The following is a 20,127-nucleotide window of genomic DNA, read 5'->3' on the forward strand; positions in this document are numbered from 1 at the left end:
GACATTTTCATCTTGTTTTCAATTTGATTTATAAGTGTTGATGTTAAGTATGTATTGGACTAAAGCTCTCATTCGAGTGGTCATATCCAAGAAAATTTTCATAAATAAGATTGTGACTTGTGGAAAGGAGATAGGGGGGTGTTGGTGGTCTTATCGATGTATACTTTCCAACAGGCCAAATTTGACAATTAGCTTAGAATATAATCTTTCTAAAATGCGACTACTACATATTTTCAACCAATAAATTCATAAGTAAATTATTAACTATTCACTTCTTTACTTGTATCCTTTTCTATTTAACGCATACTTTGAATTTTTTTAATAAACTTTCATATCATATAAAGTTTTATATAAATACAAACACGTCATGGATATCTATTTATATTTTGGTATAAATTCGATAATGAACTAGATTTAATTTGATAATATTTACCTCAAAATGTTGATGAAATAAATATGGTGGATATTTCAAATTATACTATAAAGAAAAATAAATATTAAGTTAAAAACTAATAACATATTCACTTGATGATTTCTAACCCAATTTATTTTACTGGCCCATAACTAACGTTATTATTGGTCCTTTGAGTTTGACGACAACTGACTTGTAGCCCTCTATAGAACCATAAATTTGCACGTGACTGCTCTACTTTAACATGCTACTTTCCCCATACACTTTCATGTAGCGTGTATATATACTTCAAATTTCTTATAAATTTAATAATTTATTGTGTTAAGATGTTTAAATGTGCAAGTCCTTATATCTTGTGGTAAGGTGATGTTCCTTGCAACCAAAAGGTTGAAGGTAAATATACTATTTAATGGTTGTGCTTTGGTTAGTTTATAGGTTTTTTTATTTGTTTTTCGGTTTTCACAAAACACAAACCGAACCAAAACCAATGTTTCTGTATTAAATATCAAAACTAACCGTCGATTTCAAATTATGTAGTTTTTTTTTTCAAGTCGTTTTATTCGATTTCGTGCACATCCCTAGCAAATAATATGACATGCTATTTTAAACAGTAAATTATAGTGTAAATAACATATGGCTTGCTATTTTAAATAGGTCTTTTATTAATTAATACACTATTTACTTGAATTTATAAGGTTGGGGGAATGAATTATGAATCTCTCCACTTCACATTATTATTATTATTATTATTATTATTATTATAAATCAGTTAAATCATATTTATTAGTTTGTTGATAAAGTAGTACATATATTTCGTTGGTTTAGGATCGGTTACATGTCCATCATTAAATTTCAACTTGACATGTACCAATGTACTATGCCTTTTATTTGAAAAGAAAACGATATTTATCATACCTAGAAAATCTTTGAGAATCTTTAGTATGAAAAATAGTGAACTCTTGAAGAATTTTACCTAAACCTAGTGGTGGTAACAAATTAATCAATAAAACCGAATCAAAATAATCAATCTAAACTAATAAGAAAATATCTCATAAACAGTAATCAAGTTATAAAATTGTTTCAGTTGTGTCAATCATACAATTTTTCTTTAATTGAGTCTCATCGGATTTTTTGTGAGTCTAGAAAGCAATGGAGGAGAACATGTGAGAGTCGGGATTTGCAATATATATAGCTATATTTAAGTTTTTTTTATATAAAACGTTAATTATATTAAGATAAAATAGAAAATAAAATCTACATTACCACTCGACATCAACATAAAAAAATATATAAAATTTTTGTTCTCATTGAAACAAAAACAAAACATGATAAAAAAACATGCTAAAATCTATAAAATAATATGAAAGTTGAGTTACTTAATCAAAACACTTTTTAACTCAACGTTAATTTGTCGTTATTTTTATTTGACGTTAAACTTTTGACTCATCCGTTTATTTGCTTTATTATTGTAAAACACTGAAACCTTAAAAAATTACATTGATTAAAATAATTTAATATAGTTGCAAAGTCAACAAAAATTTTCTGTATACTACTATTATTTGAGGCTATGAACTAAAAAAAAGCTAGGCCAACTTCGGGCTTTTTATCAATTTAAGCTTTAAATAGCTCGCAAGTAGCCCAACTTATTTGCATCCCTAAACGTAGCCTCATAAGATCTTGTTGAGAAATGAAAAGTAACAACATTTGTAAACCAAAATACTAAGTTTTACAACAATATTGTTGAAAGATAGGTGGGACCCATGTTACTAGAATGAACATGTTGTGTTTGGGACAAACGGACACAAGACCACAATATCACGTTCTACACACACACCGTTATATCTAACTATGTGTGTTGTGAGTGAGACAGTCCATTGCTAAGGGACCATCTACAGGCCCCCATACTTTTATTTATCTCACTTTTAACACCCTAAGTTTTCAACACTTTATTATAAGCTGTTATCAGAAACAGGATCCAATGTGTAGAATTAAGTGGTCTATTCTATTTTTATTATAAAAAATTTCATATGCATTTATCATTTATTTGTGATATATATTTGTCGAAATGTGTGTGAAAATTGACCAGACAAGTACTTTTTCATGTGCGTAATAATTGAAAATTTATCAAACATATGTAGATTTAATAACTTGAATTGTTATTTATTTTTATCAGACCTATGATAACTAATAGCATTTTAATATTTTTGTGACATGCTATATGGGTAACTTAATTTTATGCAACATTCAGTCTTTTTGGATATTGATGGTTCAACTAATGATAACCGGATTTTATGGTTCGGTTATGGTTATGTGTGTGTATGATACTGATATAATCAAATCCCGAAGGTCATTAAAACCCAAAACTTCATATTTCTAGTTTTAATTTATTATATAAATATTATATTGTTTGTTTCGCTTTTTATTATTTTTATTTTTATTCACATTTGTTTAATTTTATTTTACCCAAATCCTAATTGGATTTATCAACTTACATATGTTTAAAAAGTTGTAGGCCTAAAACCAATGGTTAACAAGCCCTTAAATGAATTTAACCGAAAAGACCAAGATGTTTGTAACCGTCTAACCGAGTCGAATCGATATTTACATCTAGAAACAAAATTGATTACAGATTTTGGTTTCGACTTTCAACCAATAACCAACGTCAAAACCAAACCAACCCGATAAAATTAATTTTGTTGATCCAAACCGGAATCGGTTTAGAAAAAGAACCCGGTTTGTGGACCTCTAGCGGCTGCAATATTAAAACTGAAACTAAGCAAGCTTAATGACTATGGGCCAAGGATCCAAACTTATAAAACAATATATTTATAAATCTGGTCTTCTGAATAGTGGCCCTTGTGGCCCAATTTCCAAACCAGCTCTATAAAAATAGCCAAAAGCCCACCAGATGTGGGTATCAAGTAAATCAACTACTAAACTAGTAACATCATGTCATGGCAACCCACCAATAGGTTATATAATATATAGAGTAAATTGTATGGAGGTGAGGAGGTCCCTTGTTTGAAGCAAATTATAAATTTGATCTATAATTTTGAAAGATTTAAGGATGTATTTTAGTTTTTGCGTTCATAAATGGTCCTTTTGGCTAAAAAAGGTTAGCTTGATCATCACTTAACTAGTTAACATAAGATTTCGGATTTAACATAAAAGTTTTTTCTATAAATAACAAGCTTTTAAACCCATTCCGCAATTTAACGGGTGAAATTTGTATTTGTTTTTAACGGATACACGTGAAATGCTAGTTTTGCTCAAAAGAAAAATGTTTTTATAGGAACTATTGAAATAATCAAAAGGTTGTTATCTTCATGACCGGATTAAGCATGCATGGTAATTAATAATTATGTAGGAAAGTTTAAGGTTCAATTGTATTTATTTACCCCTTAGGATTTGGATGCATGGTAGTTGTTTTACCTAAATAAATCAATCCGTTTGGAGTCAGGTTCCCTCCCTCCCTCCCATTTCCAAACAAATTACGATGGCCGACCCATCGCCACAACGACCAAGACCACCAGCGGCTGATGTATATAAACCCGCATTCAATGGGGTTTTTTCTAAGTTTGGGGCTGACCCAAGCATCCGACCGAATGATATGTGGTTTTACCACCCATATCCCAAACTTCTCATCCCTGGCGAGCAGCCCGTCTACTCAGGTTCTAAAATTTTTAATTTTCATTTTTACGTAAAATGCATTTTGGTAGATCTTTCACAAAATTTATAGGTATTTCTTTTATATATATATGTATGGTTCAATTTGGTATAAACGAAATCATGATTAATATATTTTGCATGTTGATTGTTTGGATAGTGTGTTATAAATTATAATGCAAATAATAGGTGGTGTTATAAATTAAACGCGTGTGTGGGACCTTACATGAGTGTTCTCTCTTGTTGGGCTAAGAGCATCCACAACAATGCTTATGTGTCAAAGTCTGAATCTATGTGGAAAAGGCAAACAAAGAGAAGTGCAAACTTTATTGATGTAAAGATTGTTTGTGGTAGATGGTTTTGAAGAAAGTTTGCAGAAACAAACTTTAAGCAAACTTTGAAATTTGTGTACTTTAAAAAATAAATTATTAAATTTTTATAGTAGTTGAATTATATTAATTTTAAAAGTATGTGATGATGTGAAATGTGAGGTGGAGGTTTGTTGTAGAAAAAAATGAGGTTTTTTGAAAAAAGTTTGAAATCTATGTGGCACTGAGGTGGAGGTTTGTAGATGTTTGTTGTTGTGGATGCTCTAAGAGACGGTAGGGTTTGTTGTAGGCCAAGCGGTGTTGAAAACAAAATCATGGAAAGTTGCTACTTAAACATAAGAAAGCTTGTTTAGAGAATGACAGAATCATATGTGTTATCAGTTATAATATTGCATGTTTCAATTTCTGTTTTTGGTGCCTCGTATAGCTCCAGATGAGCGGTATAGAACTACATTGCTCGTATAGACTTAAATTGATGCTGAAACTGATTCTATGCTGGTCGTGTAGCCCTATACGATTCATATAAAAGCTAGATCTAGATTCAAACGGCTCATTCGGCATCTCGATGCTGCGGTGTCGGGTTCTAAAATGTTGGGTCAGCTGAGATAAATGATTACTTACCTTCAGTTGATTTTGGATCGTTGAATATAATAGTTAGAGAGTGTTTGACTTAATTGTGTGTTTTGATGGTGTAGGCTAGTGTGTAGAATGGATGGAGATGGAAAGAATTAGAGTTTATAGGTTTGTGACTCGTATAGCTCCAGATGAGCAGTATAGAACTACATTGCTCGTATAGACTCAAATTTATGCTGAAACTGATTTTATGCTGGTCGTATAGCCCTATACGATTCATATAGGTTTTATGCTGTGGCGAGCTCCATACGAGATGTTGAAGCTCAGGCTATACGGGTCGTATAGGCGGCAAAAAGCTCTCTTTGTTCCCATCGTACACTTGCCAATCATCTGTGCCTTATATGAGTCCTATAGTTGTAGACTTGTATATAAAATCCCTTAACCTAATATAGTTGTAAAATAGAAAACTCACCCATCTGCCCAAGGAGTACTATCCTAGGCTCTTAGCCTTAACTTTCTTCACTTGTACTGGTTGTTCTACATAAATCTGAAAAGGATGATATATACATTAGTAAATATTACATGTTACAACTTACAATCACTAGCCTATGTATAAAGAAAACAAATAAACAAATTTGTAATGTAACACAACCTGCAGATATCACTAGAGTTAAGAAATCAAACTTCAAAGAAAAAAATATCACCTATGTTATATGTCGGGTCACCGATCCGTTCCATGCAATTGATAAACAAATTTCATGCAAGACCACCTAATCTCAAGTTTCCGCTATGCGCTCATGGCTCGACAATCTGTTTATGTAGTTTCTTTTTTAGGCATTTATATATTTCTTAGCTTTAATTCATGTTTATTTGCATATAATAGTTTATGCATGACACATAAAGTGTAGTTTTATATGAAACAAAGAAGAGAGCACAGTTAGTAATTAGTTACAACATCCTACAACATAAGTCCTTTAATTACTTGGTTTATTATGGTGGTATTTGCGTTAACTTTGCGCCTTGTATTCACTTACAGATGATGAACCTGATCATGACGAGGGTTCCGGTAATTAACACCGCTCTTATGCTGATAGTGTTTGATCCTAACCGATTATATTGTGTGAAATGTTTTGATAAATTTTAAATATTGTTATTAGATAAAACACATGGAAAATTTATGGTGATGTGCTCCCTCTTAGCTTTTGGAATATACATTGTCAAGCACTTCAACAACCGGTAACATTTACATACTTACATCATTCTTTTATTTTATTATTATTATTATTATTATTATTATTATTATTATTATTATTATTGTCACTTGTACTTCACTTGGAAAGTGAAAGCTGCTATGCTGAGGCTACCTTGCTGTTAGGCCAGTAAATAAACCGAACGAACACGAATTAACAAGGGTGTGTTCTTGTTTGTTCATTTTACTTTAACGAACAAGAGCGCTTGATCAGATAAACATTTGTGATCACGTTCGTTTGTTTAATAAATGAACATACATGAGCACAAACTTAAATGAACACACTTAAATAAACACAAGGGAACAAATAGAAAACATATTAGGGTGATATAATTTGTAAAATACATATAATATTTAGTTATATACTATTAATAAACATGAACGGACATAAATGAATGAATATAAATTAACTTTCTGCTGAACATTCTGTCGTTACAGGCCTACCTTATGCAATATCAACTGTACTTTTATCATTTTTGTTACTATTCTATGAAATTGCCCATTGTTGTTATTGTCACATGTTACTTTTAGCTAAACCATTTGGAAGATTAACTACATATTACATCCCATGGTTAGTACGACTTAACTCGACTCGACTTTACTTGTTAGCTCATCGACTATCAAGGTACGGTTTCTGGTTTCTTTCACTCGTAGTATTAATTATATTCCGTTACTTCGTAGTACGGTTTCTGGTTTCGTTCGCTCTTAGTATTAATTGTATTTCGTTACTTCGTTTTCGTTTACTCATGGTATAAATTCTAATCCGTTACTTTGTAGTACGGACGGTCAGTATTTTATATTTTAGTATCACCAAGTTGTCTCTATCGATTCGATTTGTTTGGTCTTTGGATATTTTATATGTTGTCAACTTTTGTATAGTTTTATTTTGCTATCCGTTTTGGTTACTAGTTTTGGTTATAGAGATTTGTAGCATGCAATAGATTTTATAAACCCGTACTCATTATTGCATATTCATATGGTTAATAGTTAATAATATGAATTTTTATTAATATGTTATATGTTCGGCAGTTATATTGCCTTTCAGTTTTAGTACACTGTTACCCGAGCAACACTTTTCGTGACAGTGTGTTTTAAAAGTTCACGGCGTCTCTAACTAGTACTTTGGTGGTACTTTGGCCATTTAGGGGCGTATGGATCGATCCTAGTTCAGTTATATGTTACACGTCACACGTTATATGTTACAAGTTATATGGGTTTCTGGCTCTAGGTGTTTCTGTTATAGTTGTGATATGTTTCCTTATGCGTTTGATTATGTTCTGGCCAAGTGCCGGATCATACCTCCGAATTTTATTAAGTATATGTATTCGGTAAAAAGGTTGGTTTCGAGTTTGAATTGAAGTCCGTGTATTTATTTTCTTACGTTTGTCCTTACCTATACTATTGTTCTTTTCGTACTGGGCAATTTTTGGTTCAGCCGTATTTTCTTTGTTGTGTTTTTCTTATTTGTTTACAGGTAATCTGAGATTCGGGAGAGTTAGTGAAGAGAGAGACTAAAGAAGATCAAGCTTTTAAAAGTTAATTCATTTTGGTTTAATAATATGACTTAGGTTGCATTGATTTTTGTTATATTTTTGGACTGTGACATTGATTTGATATCTGTAATAATGACACGTCAGCCTATTCCGGGTTGGGGTGTTACAGTTATGGTATTAGAGCTATGGCTCTTTCCTGTAGAAAACATAAACTCTAAAGCTGAAACATGTGAGGTAATATATGGGTAGACGTCGGGTTAGGATTCCTTTACTCTCAATTTTCTTGCTCACCATTTCGTAAGTATTAATTTTTTCGGTTTTCGGTTTTTCGGTTTCCGTTCGGTTATAGTCGGTTTATTTCAATTATGTGTGGACATTGCAAAAAAAAAAAATTAAAAAATGAAGATGATAATATTAAGTTTGTAAGAGTGTATTAGAGTATCACAAATATATTAAACACAAAAACAAAATTAGACGCATGTTAGGTGGAACCATACGTATACAAAGTTGCTAGAGTAATAGAGTTTAAAATTCAACAAAGTTCTTAACCAAAAAACACTAAAAAGTTTAGTTCTAATATTCATTCATTATCTTGTTCATCTTCAAAGTTTAATCTCACTCTTCATAATCTTCATCACTATTAATCGGTTCGGTTCGGTTTTTTAAAAATGAAAAACCGAACCCAAACCAAAAATTCGGTTTTTCATAAAAACAAAAAATTAACTCTCAGTCAATGTTTCGGTTCGGTTTTTTCGGTTCATTCGGTTTCGGTTCGGTTAATTCGGTTTTCTGCGTTATGAGCGGGTCAGATTACTTGTGGAATGCAGGTTGATCATACGGTATTTAAGGAGCAAGAAGATGCAAGAATTAGTGCACATCATTGGTACAACAAGAAGAGTTCATGCAATGGATTACAAGGTAGTATTATCTAGCCACACAGTTTCAGTGGTGGATAGCAGACCAAATGCTCTTTTTCAAGTCACACTTGGTATTGAATAACCTCCTTCGTGTTCGTGAAGTTATTGTTATTAGACGATATATATTGAAAATATATTCTAGAAGATATATATTGAAAAAGGAATTGTAATTAGTTTATGAAATATTCTAGTTTCCTTGTATAGGTATAATTTTTCCTCTATATATATAGAGGTTTTCTTTGTATTACAGACAGATCGATGAATTGCAATTATATACAAATTATCATGGTATAGAGCCAAACCTCAGATCCTTTTTCCATCTCTGTTCCTTTTTTTTTCCTACCCTTTCTTTCTTTATTGGTTTCGATCGATCGGTCGATCACCCATGGGTAACAAATCCAAGCAAACAGATGGTGAGACGTCCGACAATGCTAAAAGCAAACCCCTACACCCGGCTTATTCAGTTACAAATATCCAAACCAAAATCAAAACTTTAGACGGAACCACCATCACATACTCGTCTTGGACGAAACTATTTAAGTTACACGCTAAGGCTTACAAAGTTCTTCAACACATTGAGAATGTCGAAGCTCCGGATCCCACATCCGACACATATGAAGAATGGTCCGAACTAGATTCGTTGGTTCTCCAATGGATCTATAACACGATCACGGAAAAAATCCTTAACCGGATATTAGAAGCCAACACCACTGCTCGGGCCGCGTGGGTCAAACTTGAAAGTATCTACTTGAATAATAAACGGGCACGGGCCGCCGCACTTGAACAATAATTTACCAATCTTCAGTTAACCGCATGCTCGTCAATGGAGGACTATTGCCAAAAACTGAAGGACTTGGCTGATCAACTCGGAGACGTTGATCAACCGGTAAGTGAGCCTCGTCTCGTCACACAACTTGTCAACGGTTTACCTCGTGAATACGAGGTTGTAGCAGCCATTATTAACCAGTCCACGCCATCTTGGGATGAAGCTCTCACGCAACTCGATCTTGAACAAAAACGACAAGCAGCCCGTCAACGGTATCAATCAGCCCTCATAGCAACTGGAAATCACATGCAACCAGGGACCCATCAAGTTACTAATCCACGTTTTTATTCTAATAATAATAATGCGGGTCGAGGCGGTCGTGGATACAATTCATACCGAGGTCGTGGCCGAAATCAAGGGGGTCGTGGTCGTGGCTACTCGGGAAATCAAAGTCATTCCCACCCACACAGAACCGGGAATTCCCAATCATCAGGGAATCAAATCTGGTCCAATCATGGTTGACCCAACAATGGCTACAATCCACCTCCTAGCCCATACCATACACAACCGGTTCATCCTTATCAGTGGAATAACAATCAACAATGGTCCAACTATCCCAAGTCCACCAACTAGCGTGCTCCACAGATGGGTACAGCAGGCCCGCCTTCCGCTCCAACCCAGCAACCAGTGAACCAGTTCAACCCATCGACCACTTCCACTACTGGCCTAAACCCAGCTCCAAACTTTGAATTTGCAGGTTTTTCAGAATCTAATGCAACCAATCTTGCTCAAGCTATGGGACAAGTCAATATGGGTCAACAATATTACAACTCATCGGATCCTTGGCATATGGACTCAGGTGCCTCGTCTCATCTCACATCGGACCCAGGTAAAAACTCTTCTCACGTGTCTAATTTATCTGTAAATTTTATATTCGTTGGTAATGGTAATCCCGTTCCCATTTACGGATCCAGTAACACCCTTTTTCCCATACAAAACCAAACCTACAAATTAAATAATATTTTGTACACCCCTCATATTATCAAAAATCTTATTTCTGTCCGTAAATTTAATATCGATAATTGGACATCTATGGAATTTGACCCTTTCGGTTTTACTGTGAAGGATTTTAAGACTGGGGCTCGACTTTCCCGCCACGATAGCACGGGGAAACTTTATCCATTCACTGAACCAGTCATTCCATCCGCCTTCATCAACACCAACGCTCATCAATGGCACAATCGCCTAGGTCACCCGGGCGATCCCATATTATCTTTATTACGTTCTAGTTTATCTATTTCTTGTAATAAACAACTGCACTTACCTTTATGTCATTCTTGTCAAATTTCAAAACATAAACGTTTACCATTCTATGAATCCAATTCTATTACTTTTGCTCCGTTTGATATTGGACATTGTGATTTATGGACCTCACCAATAATAAGTCGGGATGGCTATAAATATTATATGGTTCTAATTGATAATTTTTCTCACTTTGTATGGATTTATCCATTAAAATTCAAATCAGAATCTTTCACAAATTTCATAAGGTAGGCCTTATATCGGTCAAGAGACCCATCAGACTTAAACTTGTGGCGAAACAACCATATGCAACGTATAATAGGATAATTAACCGGAGGTGGAACCAGTTCCCACGTATCATTAACCTGTAAAGCCTGAAATTCGTTGATCATAGCGTCACGCCAATTAGGATCCGATCGAGCGATTTGGTATGTCTTGGGTATGGGAGATATAGGCGGTGTGAGAGTGGTGTGTAGGTTAAGTCGGGTGACAGGTTTGGTGATACCGGCACGGGCTCGTGTGGTCATGGGGTGAACAGAATTATCATCGGAGGGTTGGGATGAGATGTTGGATTGTGTAGGAGCAGTGGTTGAAGATTGGGCAGGTGGGGTTTGAGTTGGTTGGGTATTAGTATGGGGTAACTGTTGGGGAACGGATGGAGGTGAAGTAGGTGGGCTGGAAGAAAATGGAACAGAAGGCGGGGTAGGGAATGCTAAATTGGACATTGTTTGGGTAGGTACCGGGTCGTCTAAGAAATTATAGGTGTTTAATGCTAAATTACAATTCCTTTTTCAATATATATCTTCTAGAATATATTTTCAATATATATCGTCTAATAATTGTTTCGTACAACGGCTCCAAGGTAGGAATCATGATGATCACAAAATTGTTTAGGAGGTGTTGAGGATAAATGCTTATGAAGAAACACTAAGTGACCCCGGCAGATTACGGATAATCTTAGGGTTAAGTAAATGTTTCCCACGAGGGTTAGGTCCGGCAAAGATGGTTATTCTTCTCGACCTGCAAAACAGACACCGTGAGCTCGTCACTGAGAAGGGGGGGGGGGGTTCCTCCTTGTGACCACCCTCCGGCGTGAGAATCAGACTAGATTGCCCTGAATATAGGTGTATATTAAGAGAAATAGCTAGAGAAGATAAGATGATGATACCGTTCCAAGGTGTTGGAGTATTTATAGCCGAAGGTAGGTTTCCAAGCAGGTACGGCCAGCTGTATAATATTCCTTTTCCACCAACTACGGGCTATGTACGTGCCACGATGGGAGTTGGTGGGTAGGCAGCGGCTGATAGTGACATGGCCGGCTGTATACTATTCCTTTTCCACCAACTACGGGCTATGTACGTGCCATGATGGGAGCTGGTGGGTAGGCAGCGGCTGATAGTGACGTTTTGTACTAGAGCGTGCTCCTCCTCGTACTATTGTCGGTGAGCTATCACCCTGTGATTGGTTCAAGGGCTGCTTTGGTCAGATCTTGTTTATTTTGTCCATACCTTGGCAGGTATAGTACAAAAGATATTCCAGAAGCGTACGGACTGTCTCTTTTGGGCGGGAATATTCCCGCCTTGCTCATTCCTTCTTCCGGTGACATTGCTGAAGTATAAGAGTTAGTGCCTTATGCGTGTAGCCTTACAGTTAGTGCGGGTAGCCTTCCTTCTTGGCTTGTACCCATAGCTGCGGGAACAGGTGGCTTACTGCGTGTAAGGTCTTCATCTCTCTGAGCATGGTGGGTCCTGCGGGACCAGTTAGTCTTTGCGCAGACGTACCTCTTCAAGGTGTGTCTTGCGGGTCCAACTGGGCTTTGCGGGGACCTACCTCTTCAAGTCCCCCCAGTCCATTGTTCTTCTCATGAATTGTTAATGAGGTTAACTTTTGGACTTTAAGTAAGGGGTTTTAAAGAGGTTTTTGTCTTTTAAGGTTTTCTGTGGGGATTCTTCCCGCGGTTTTCCTAATGTCACTTGCAGAAATTCCCGACTTTTCTGCCTGATCTTTGGTTATGATGCGGGTAGGTGTTTAACCTCTTCGCAAGTCGGGAGCGTTGAACTTCACTTGTATAGACTCTTCACGAGGTTTTGGTAGTTTTGGACATAGTGATAAGTTATGTTAAACTACTAATTCCACCTTGAAGTTTCAAACAATCTAGTTGTCAACGTTCCCGCCATGCGGAGGTGTTATTTCCCTTTCCGCAAGCATGGCCCACAAGATCCTTCTTGGCTTCAATTCCCTGCAAGTGCTAAGTATGTGAAGGGTTTCGCCTTGACACTGTACCCGCACTTGTCGTATGGTTTTTTGCTTCCCAAGGTGAGGGGGTATATTCCCTCTTATTTTTGAATCTTTTTGAATCTTTTTGAAATTCGAAGAGTTGGTGAAAGGATAAGAACAGTCCAAACTGTTGAAGGGACGTTAGCGTCTTCCGACGGTTTCTTCTGACAGTTCAGGATGTGCAGGAAGTTATGGCGACGTGACAGTATATGGTCATTCTAGACGCTTTTTCAGGCGCGTGAGCGCGAGTTTCTGGGCGCGTGGCCGCGAATTTTACGGCACGCGTCCTGTCGACAGCTGTTGCCAGCTTGCGCTTTCCACGTGTCGCCATTTCATTGCACCTGCGCTTCCTCTCTCTTCCGCATTAAATTCATCGCATTCATTGCGATGAGTATATAAAGGGGGGAGAGGGTGCATTTCAGTTCACACCTTCACTTCACTCTTCTTCTTCTAAGCGATTTACGGCGAATACTCTTAACTTTTCTGTCGAGCATTCTCCTGAAATCGTTCTCTTTCCTACCTTAAAACATGTCTTCCGTTCACGATCCTGAGGTTACTGCCGAATAGTCCGACGTATACTCTGAGAACCCGATGTCCGCGTCTGACAAGGACGACAAGAGTACTGTTGGCGAGTGCCAGTGTGCTCTTTCTGTCGATTTGTATCACTACATCGTCAAGAAGTTCATGCTCGAGCCCTACGAGCCTGAGTTTCCAGAGCCTCACCATACGGTGTATGATGCCCGCAAAGGCAAGATAAAGGTTTATGCCTCATTCTTCATGTATGGGAATCTCAGATTCCCATTAACGAAGTTTGTATACCGTGTTTTGGAGAAACACGGTGTACACTTGACGGAGGTACACCCAATGGCGATCGCTAAGGTCCGCCATTTTGAATGGGTGTGCCACATTCTGGGCATCGAGCCCCGTGTCGACCGCCAGATGACCTTTTACTCCTGGAGGTGCATCCAAGGCTTGTATACCTTGGTCACCCGGATCAAGGGTTTGAAGATCTGAACTACCGAGCGCAGTATTCGGTCTTGGAAACGGGAGTTCTTCTACATCTCTGCCCGTGTCGTCCCCATTGCGATGACATTCAAGAACGGGAGAGCACTCCCTAACCTTCACGCCTCCAACTACCAGGAGACGGAATGGTTTACCAAGATCTCCCAGATCCAGACTCCGGTTTACCGCTTTGCGGAGTCTGGGATGGTGATGCTCGGGATGAGCCGGGTATGGAAGGATGCCGGTTCTGGGACGCCGCAAGTACCTATCATCCTTGAATACGGTTTGAATTCTACTCCCTACGGTATGCTCCGTCTTTTTTGCTGGCTTAGGGTTTTTCTTCTAACTGTGTCTTTTTATTTTAAGAGGGAAACAACTTGCAATCGCTTCTGCAACTGCGGGAAACTGGTGGTCCCGCTCGACTGGGTACTCGTGATCTCGACGAGAACGAGTTGCCCATTTTGGAGCAAACGGCGGATAGGTTCGTGGAGGTCTACCTGCCGGGTCACGAGATATTGAGCGCCACGCGGCCAGGTAAGGGATTCTTTAATCCTCGCCCTCTGCATGCTCAGACTTCTGCTGGAGTTCCTCTAATTTTGTCATCTTCTGATGAGGAATCCGCAGATGGGCCTGTCTTCGTGAGGAAGAAGAAAGCTGCCGCCGTGAAGGGCAAGGCGAATGTTACCTCCGCCGTCGACCTAGGAGATCAGTCTGACTCCGAGACTGAAAGCGAGGGGGCGGCGGGGAACCCTGGTGGTGGTGAGACAATTGTCTCGGAGGTTGGGACAGCTGTCACCTCCGAGCAGCCAACTGTTACGATGGTGACTGGCATGAAGAGGCCAGTTCCATCGGGTTCGTCCCCGCCCATCATGGAATCTACGTGGGCTTCCAGGTTTTTCACCCCCATCTTCCGCGCAATTCTCAACCCGGCCAGGAATGCTTCGTACTCCGCTTCGTTATTCGTACTTGGAAAATCCAGTCGAATAGCGTAAGTGTACTCTTGGCCTGCTGGGTTGGTTAGTTTCAACCCTGCGCCTGAACCCTCGTTGTTGGCTGCTCCATCAGTGTAGAGTCGCCAGACATCATCAATGTCCTGTGCTGGAGAGGGTTGAGCCTTTTCCTGGCACTCTTTCTCCCGCGAAGCGGGGACTTCTGCAATAAAGTCGGCCAAGACCTGGCCTTTTATGGCTGGTCTTGGCTTGTACTTTATCGCATATTCTCCCAATTCTATTGCCCATTTGGTTAGGCGTCCTGACAACTCGGGTTTGCCTAGAACGTTTGCAAGTTTGAAGTTGGTGAGAATGGTGATTGGGTGCCCTTGGAAATACCGTCTTAGCCTGCGTGAAGCCTGTACGAGCGCTAAGACTAATTTTTCCAAAGTAGAGTACCGGGTTTCTACGTCTGTTAAGACGCGGCTAACATAGTAGATGGGCATCTGGATGCCTTTTCGTTCTACTAGCAGGACTGCCCCGGTTGCTCTATCTGTGGCGGAGAGGTATAGGATTAACTCCTCCCCCGCTTCTGGTGCTGTGAGCGTTGGGAGTTCGATCAAGCGTGACCGAATCTCTTGAAAAGCTGCTTCCGTTTCTGGTGTCCAGCGAAAGTGCGTTTTCTTTAAACACTTTCTCAATGCTGACACGAATGGGAACGACCTATCCGCATGATTTGCCAAAAAGCGGTTAAGTGCGACTAGTCGTCCATTCAGTGTCTGAGCTTGTTTGATGGTAGTAGGTGATTCCATTTTGATAATGGCTTCGACCTTTTCAGGGTTCGCTCTGAAGCCATCTTTGGTAACGATGACTCCTAAGAACTTCCCTTCTTCCATTCCAAAAGAACACTTGCTCGGGTTGAGCTTCATGTTTATCTTTCTGTGCGTGTTGAAAGTTTCCTCGATGTCTTTCAACATCGCTTCTGGCTCAAGGCTTTTGATGACCAAGTCATCCATGTAAACTTCCAAGTTCCTCCCAATTTGGGCATGAAACTCTTTGTCCATCAGGCGTTGGTATGTGGACCCGGCATTTTTAAGTCCGAATGGCATCATTTGGTAACAAAACGTGCCATCGGGCGTCCGAAATGCGGTTTTGTCCTGATCGTCAACGGCCATGTGGATTTGATGGTATCCCTTATACGCATCAAGGACGCATTTAAGGCGAAACGGTGCTAACGAATCTACCTTAAGGTCAATTTCGGGTAACGGGTAACAATCTTTGGGGCATGCTTTGTTTAGGTCTTTGAAATCTATGCACATGCGCCATTGTTTGTTAGATTTCGGTACCATGACGGGATTCGCAACCCATGTTTGATATCTACTAACGCGTACGATGCCCGCGTCTAGGAGTTCCTTGACTTGGGTTCTACACGCGTTAGCCTGTTCCGCCCCCATTACTCGACGCTTTTGTATGACCGGCGTAAAAGCCGGGTCACACTTGAGTTTATGCTCTGCCTTACTTCGAGGTACACCAGTCATGTCAGCTGGTGTCCACGCGAAGATGTCAGCGTTTTTCTGTAGTAAGCGTTTGAGTAAGGTGCGTGTGGGCTTGGTGATTGTTGGACCAATGGTAACAGCCTGGTCAGGGTATTTGCCATTGAAGGCCCATTCTTCTGGTTCGGTAATGGTTGGTTTAGCCATCTTTGGTTTGGGTTTATATGAGACAGATGCGATGCATACCTGGGGAATACCGGTGATCATCGCTACACCCTCAGCTGTTGGCCACCCCATCATGCCGTGGACTGAAGACACCACGGCATTGAATCTTGCCATCCCATCTCTCCCGAAGAGAATGTCGTATGTGTGGTGTGGCTTCCTCATTACAACGAAGTCCACGTCTTCTTTGCGGGAGTATTTCCCGTCTGTGAGAGTGACGGGGAAAGATAGGATACTCAGGGGGGTGTTTGTGCTGCCATCGAACCCTTCCACCGAGGCGTAGACCGTTTCCAGGCGTTCTTTGTCTTCGTCGTCTAGCTTGTCGAAGAACTGCCTGTACATGACTGTTGACGAAGCGCCGTTATCAGCAAGAGTACGGGAAGTGATGTAGTGTCCCAGCTGGCTTTTGATGACTATAGGGCCTTCTTTGTTGGGCCCTCCTGGCACTCGCGGGAAGCGCACTTCAGCTTCCTTCCACGCACATGGTTCTGTCGTTCGTCGTTTTCTTCCTCTGACGTTACCATGAACCATGTGAATGCTGATGTCGACGGGCTTTCGTCCGTTGCCCTTGTACCGATTATCATTTCTCCCCCCATTCTTGATTGATGCCACAAGGTGTGTAAGTTTTCCATCTTTGACGAATGTTTCGACAATATCCTTCAAAGATGTACACTCCTCGGTGGTGTGGCCCTTTGTCCCGTGGAAGTCACAGGATTTGCTCTAATCAGCGTTATGTCGCTGTCGGATCATTGGAGCTTTTGGCCATGGGAGTTTCTCAGTGGCAAATATCTCTGTGACGCTTTTGGTGAGTGGCGTCCATCTAGGATTCCGGCTTGATGAGTGCGTGTTATCCCTTCCGCCTAATAGAGGGCGAGGGCTGGATGAGGTGTCAAAGTTTACCCTTGACTGCCAAATACCAAGCTTCCTCTTCTTGTTTTGTCGGGCGGTGCGGACATTATTCTCTCTGGTCCTTTGCGTGTAGAGGTTTGTACTCTGGGGAAGATTCCTACCCAGTTGCTTCTCCGTTTCGGCAAAGCGTTTAGCTGCCGTCATGATGGCATCCCATGTGGATGGCACGCCATCTTTACCCGTCAATGTGCGGATAAGCTCTGGGTATTCGGTGCCCTGGATGAAAGCGGCGCGAACGAGATCTTCACTTATGGTGCCCAGACTCAGCTTCTTTGAGTTGAATCGAGTGATGAAGTCTAGCAAAGGTTCATCCTCCTCTCTAACGCATTTGAGGATCGTCCACTGCTCTTCAGTATATTTTCTCTGTTGACTGAAGTGCTGGCTGAACTTGTGCTGGAAGTCCTCCCAATCATAGATGTGGTGGACCGGTAGACGGTCAAACCACGCCCTGGCCGCTCCGACCAGCGTCATCTGGAACATATAACACCATGTGGGTTCCGTTCTGTTGCTGACGGTTGCCCCCGCTATGAATCTGTTCAGGTGATCGTCTGGGTCGGATATGCCATCATAAGTGCCGATGTTGGACATCTGTTTGGCACTCTTTGGGGCGATTGCTTCCGCAATGTCCCTTGCAAACTTGGACGTTCCCGCATTTGCAACAGTTGGCCTGAAAGTTTTGGAGAAGTCACGTGGGTTTCCACCTGCGTTCCTTGGCTTAAAAGTTTCTCCAAAATTTCTTCTCGGCTGGAAGTCTGCTTCCTTACGCTTCCCTTTCGTCTTATGACGAGGGTTTGCGTCACTGTCAGATTCTTCCCACTCATCATCCGAATACTCGCAATCATTGCTCATGTTGAGCTGTTGTCGAGTGCTTCTGGATTCGTCATTAGCCTGTTGGAGTGCTCTCTGAGCATGGTGGGTCCTGCGGGACCAGTTAGTCTTTGCGCAGACGTACCTCTTCAAGGTGTGTCTTGCGGGTCCAACTGGGCTTTGCGGGACCTACCTCTTCAGCTTATCAATGTCATTATCATAAATTTATAATATATTGTTTAGGGGGTGTTGAGGATAAATGCTTATTGCTTTCATTTGATAAATTGCATACATACTCACTCTTTTATTCTACTAGGCATTTGAGCAAGTTACATTCAAGCAAACTCGTAAGCTTGCACCCACACACACACCCACACACCTACCTTAAAGAGAAACACCAAAGTACCAAACACCAAAATGGTTAATTGGTACCAAACAAGCGAGCAACGTACATCAGCAATTAACAATTAATAAGGGCCATGACCATAAGTACCAGACCCACCAAACACATCCTTAAGTTTCTTAATTTCTGCCGCGTCAAGCATAGTTGTTGCAGCCTCAATTTCAGTGGGAAAATCATTAGCAAACGGAACGTAGTCAGTAATTGTGACCCCAGGCACCGAACTGGTGAAGCTAGAGAACGCAAGCGCGGGCCCCGTCCCACAGTTTCTCACGTAATGAAGCAACCCTTGTGGGAAAACTATGATATCCCCTTTTTTAAAGCGTTCCAATAAAAGTTGGACGATATGAAACCCGCACAAACGGTTCCTTCAATAACCAATAAAAGTTCTGAGCCACGAGGGTGCGTGTGAAACGGGATCACCCCATCAACGGCTAGGTCCAACCGAGCCATAGAAATCCCCAGCCCATTCACGCCAGGAAACTGGCGCGTGAATGCTGGAGTGACCGCGGCCTTGAGGATATTGCTGGTGTTCCCAGCTACACCAAGTCCGGTGTACAAAGCAGCGGTATTGTACAATCCGCGTTGATCTTTGCATGGGAATCCAGAAGGGGTTTCGGGTGATGACAAATCGGCTACACAAAAGTCCTGCACCGAGGCATACACGACGGAGGCCACAAATAAAAGAGAGAGTGCAATAAAAATACTAGTTGATTGATTAAGCAACATGATTGATTTTAATGCAACGTGTTATTTCTAAGTGAGATAGAATGAAGATGATGGTAGAGGTTATAATGTGTGTGATTATATAGAAAATTTTTACCCCTCACCAAAAGGTACGTACGTATTATGGGTTAGGTGTGCATATAAGAAATGAAAGGAAAAAAAAATCTTTTTAACGTTTTTTTGCATTAAATCTGATAGTGACCAAACGTTGATTTAAAAACTGGGTATTTACTATGTACCCAACGTTTTTTTTGCTTTGAATCTCATAGTAGCCTAACATTGATTGATTAAAACGTGGCTAAAATCAGTTTTTTTCTTTTCTTTTATTTTTTTGCGCTTCCTAAACCGTTTGTAACCCAGCCCATTGATAGGTTTGGAGTTTCGTCTTTCAAGCCGGTTTTTATAACCTAAAAATTTGAACTAAAAAATGAATTAGATTAATAATAATTACTCTAGTAATAGCATATATGATTACTATAGTTATAGATATTTGTACGTTTTTTCATTTTAAAAGTAACTTATATTATCTATTACAAGTTATTTAATAACATGAAATACTCATGATCATTTTTATAATTAGTTTATAGACTTTTATTGTTTGAATTCATGTATTAAACCTCTTATTATTATATAAAAACTTTTGTTTCATGTTCTA

The 20,127-nt window shown here is 39.7% G+C and overlaps 1 protein-coding gene and 1 pseudogene across 1 annotated transcript; one reads left to right on the forward strand and one right to left on the reverse strand.

Annotated features, from left to right (window-relative positions):
- The first annotated feature begins 9,024 nt into the window (after positions 1 to 9,024).
- On the forward strand, positions 9,025 to 9,429 carry LOC143634661 (uncharacterized). Its single transcript, XM_077102681.1, has one exon. It carries the CDS (start codon positions 9,025 to 9,027, stop codon positions 9,427 to 9,429), a length of 405 nt encoding a protein of 134 aa, XP_076958796.1.
- Positions 9,430 to 18,813: 9,384 nt separating this feature from the next.
- Positions 18,814 to 19,475, reverse strand: LOC143634662 (auxin-binding protein ABP20-like; annotated as a pseudogene).
- Positions 19,476 to 20,127: the final 652 nt, after the last annotated feature.

This window comes from Bidens hawaiensis, unplaced genomic scaffold (assembly GCF_021521415.1).
Source record: "Bidens hawaiensis isolate Kalapana, Puna unplaced genomic scaffold, B.hawaiensis_p1.1 tig00007139_1, whole genome shotgun sequence".
NCBI lineage: Eukaryota > Viridiplantae > Streptophyta > Magnoliopsida > Asterales > Asteraceae > Bidens > Bidens hawaiensis.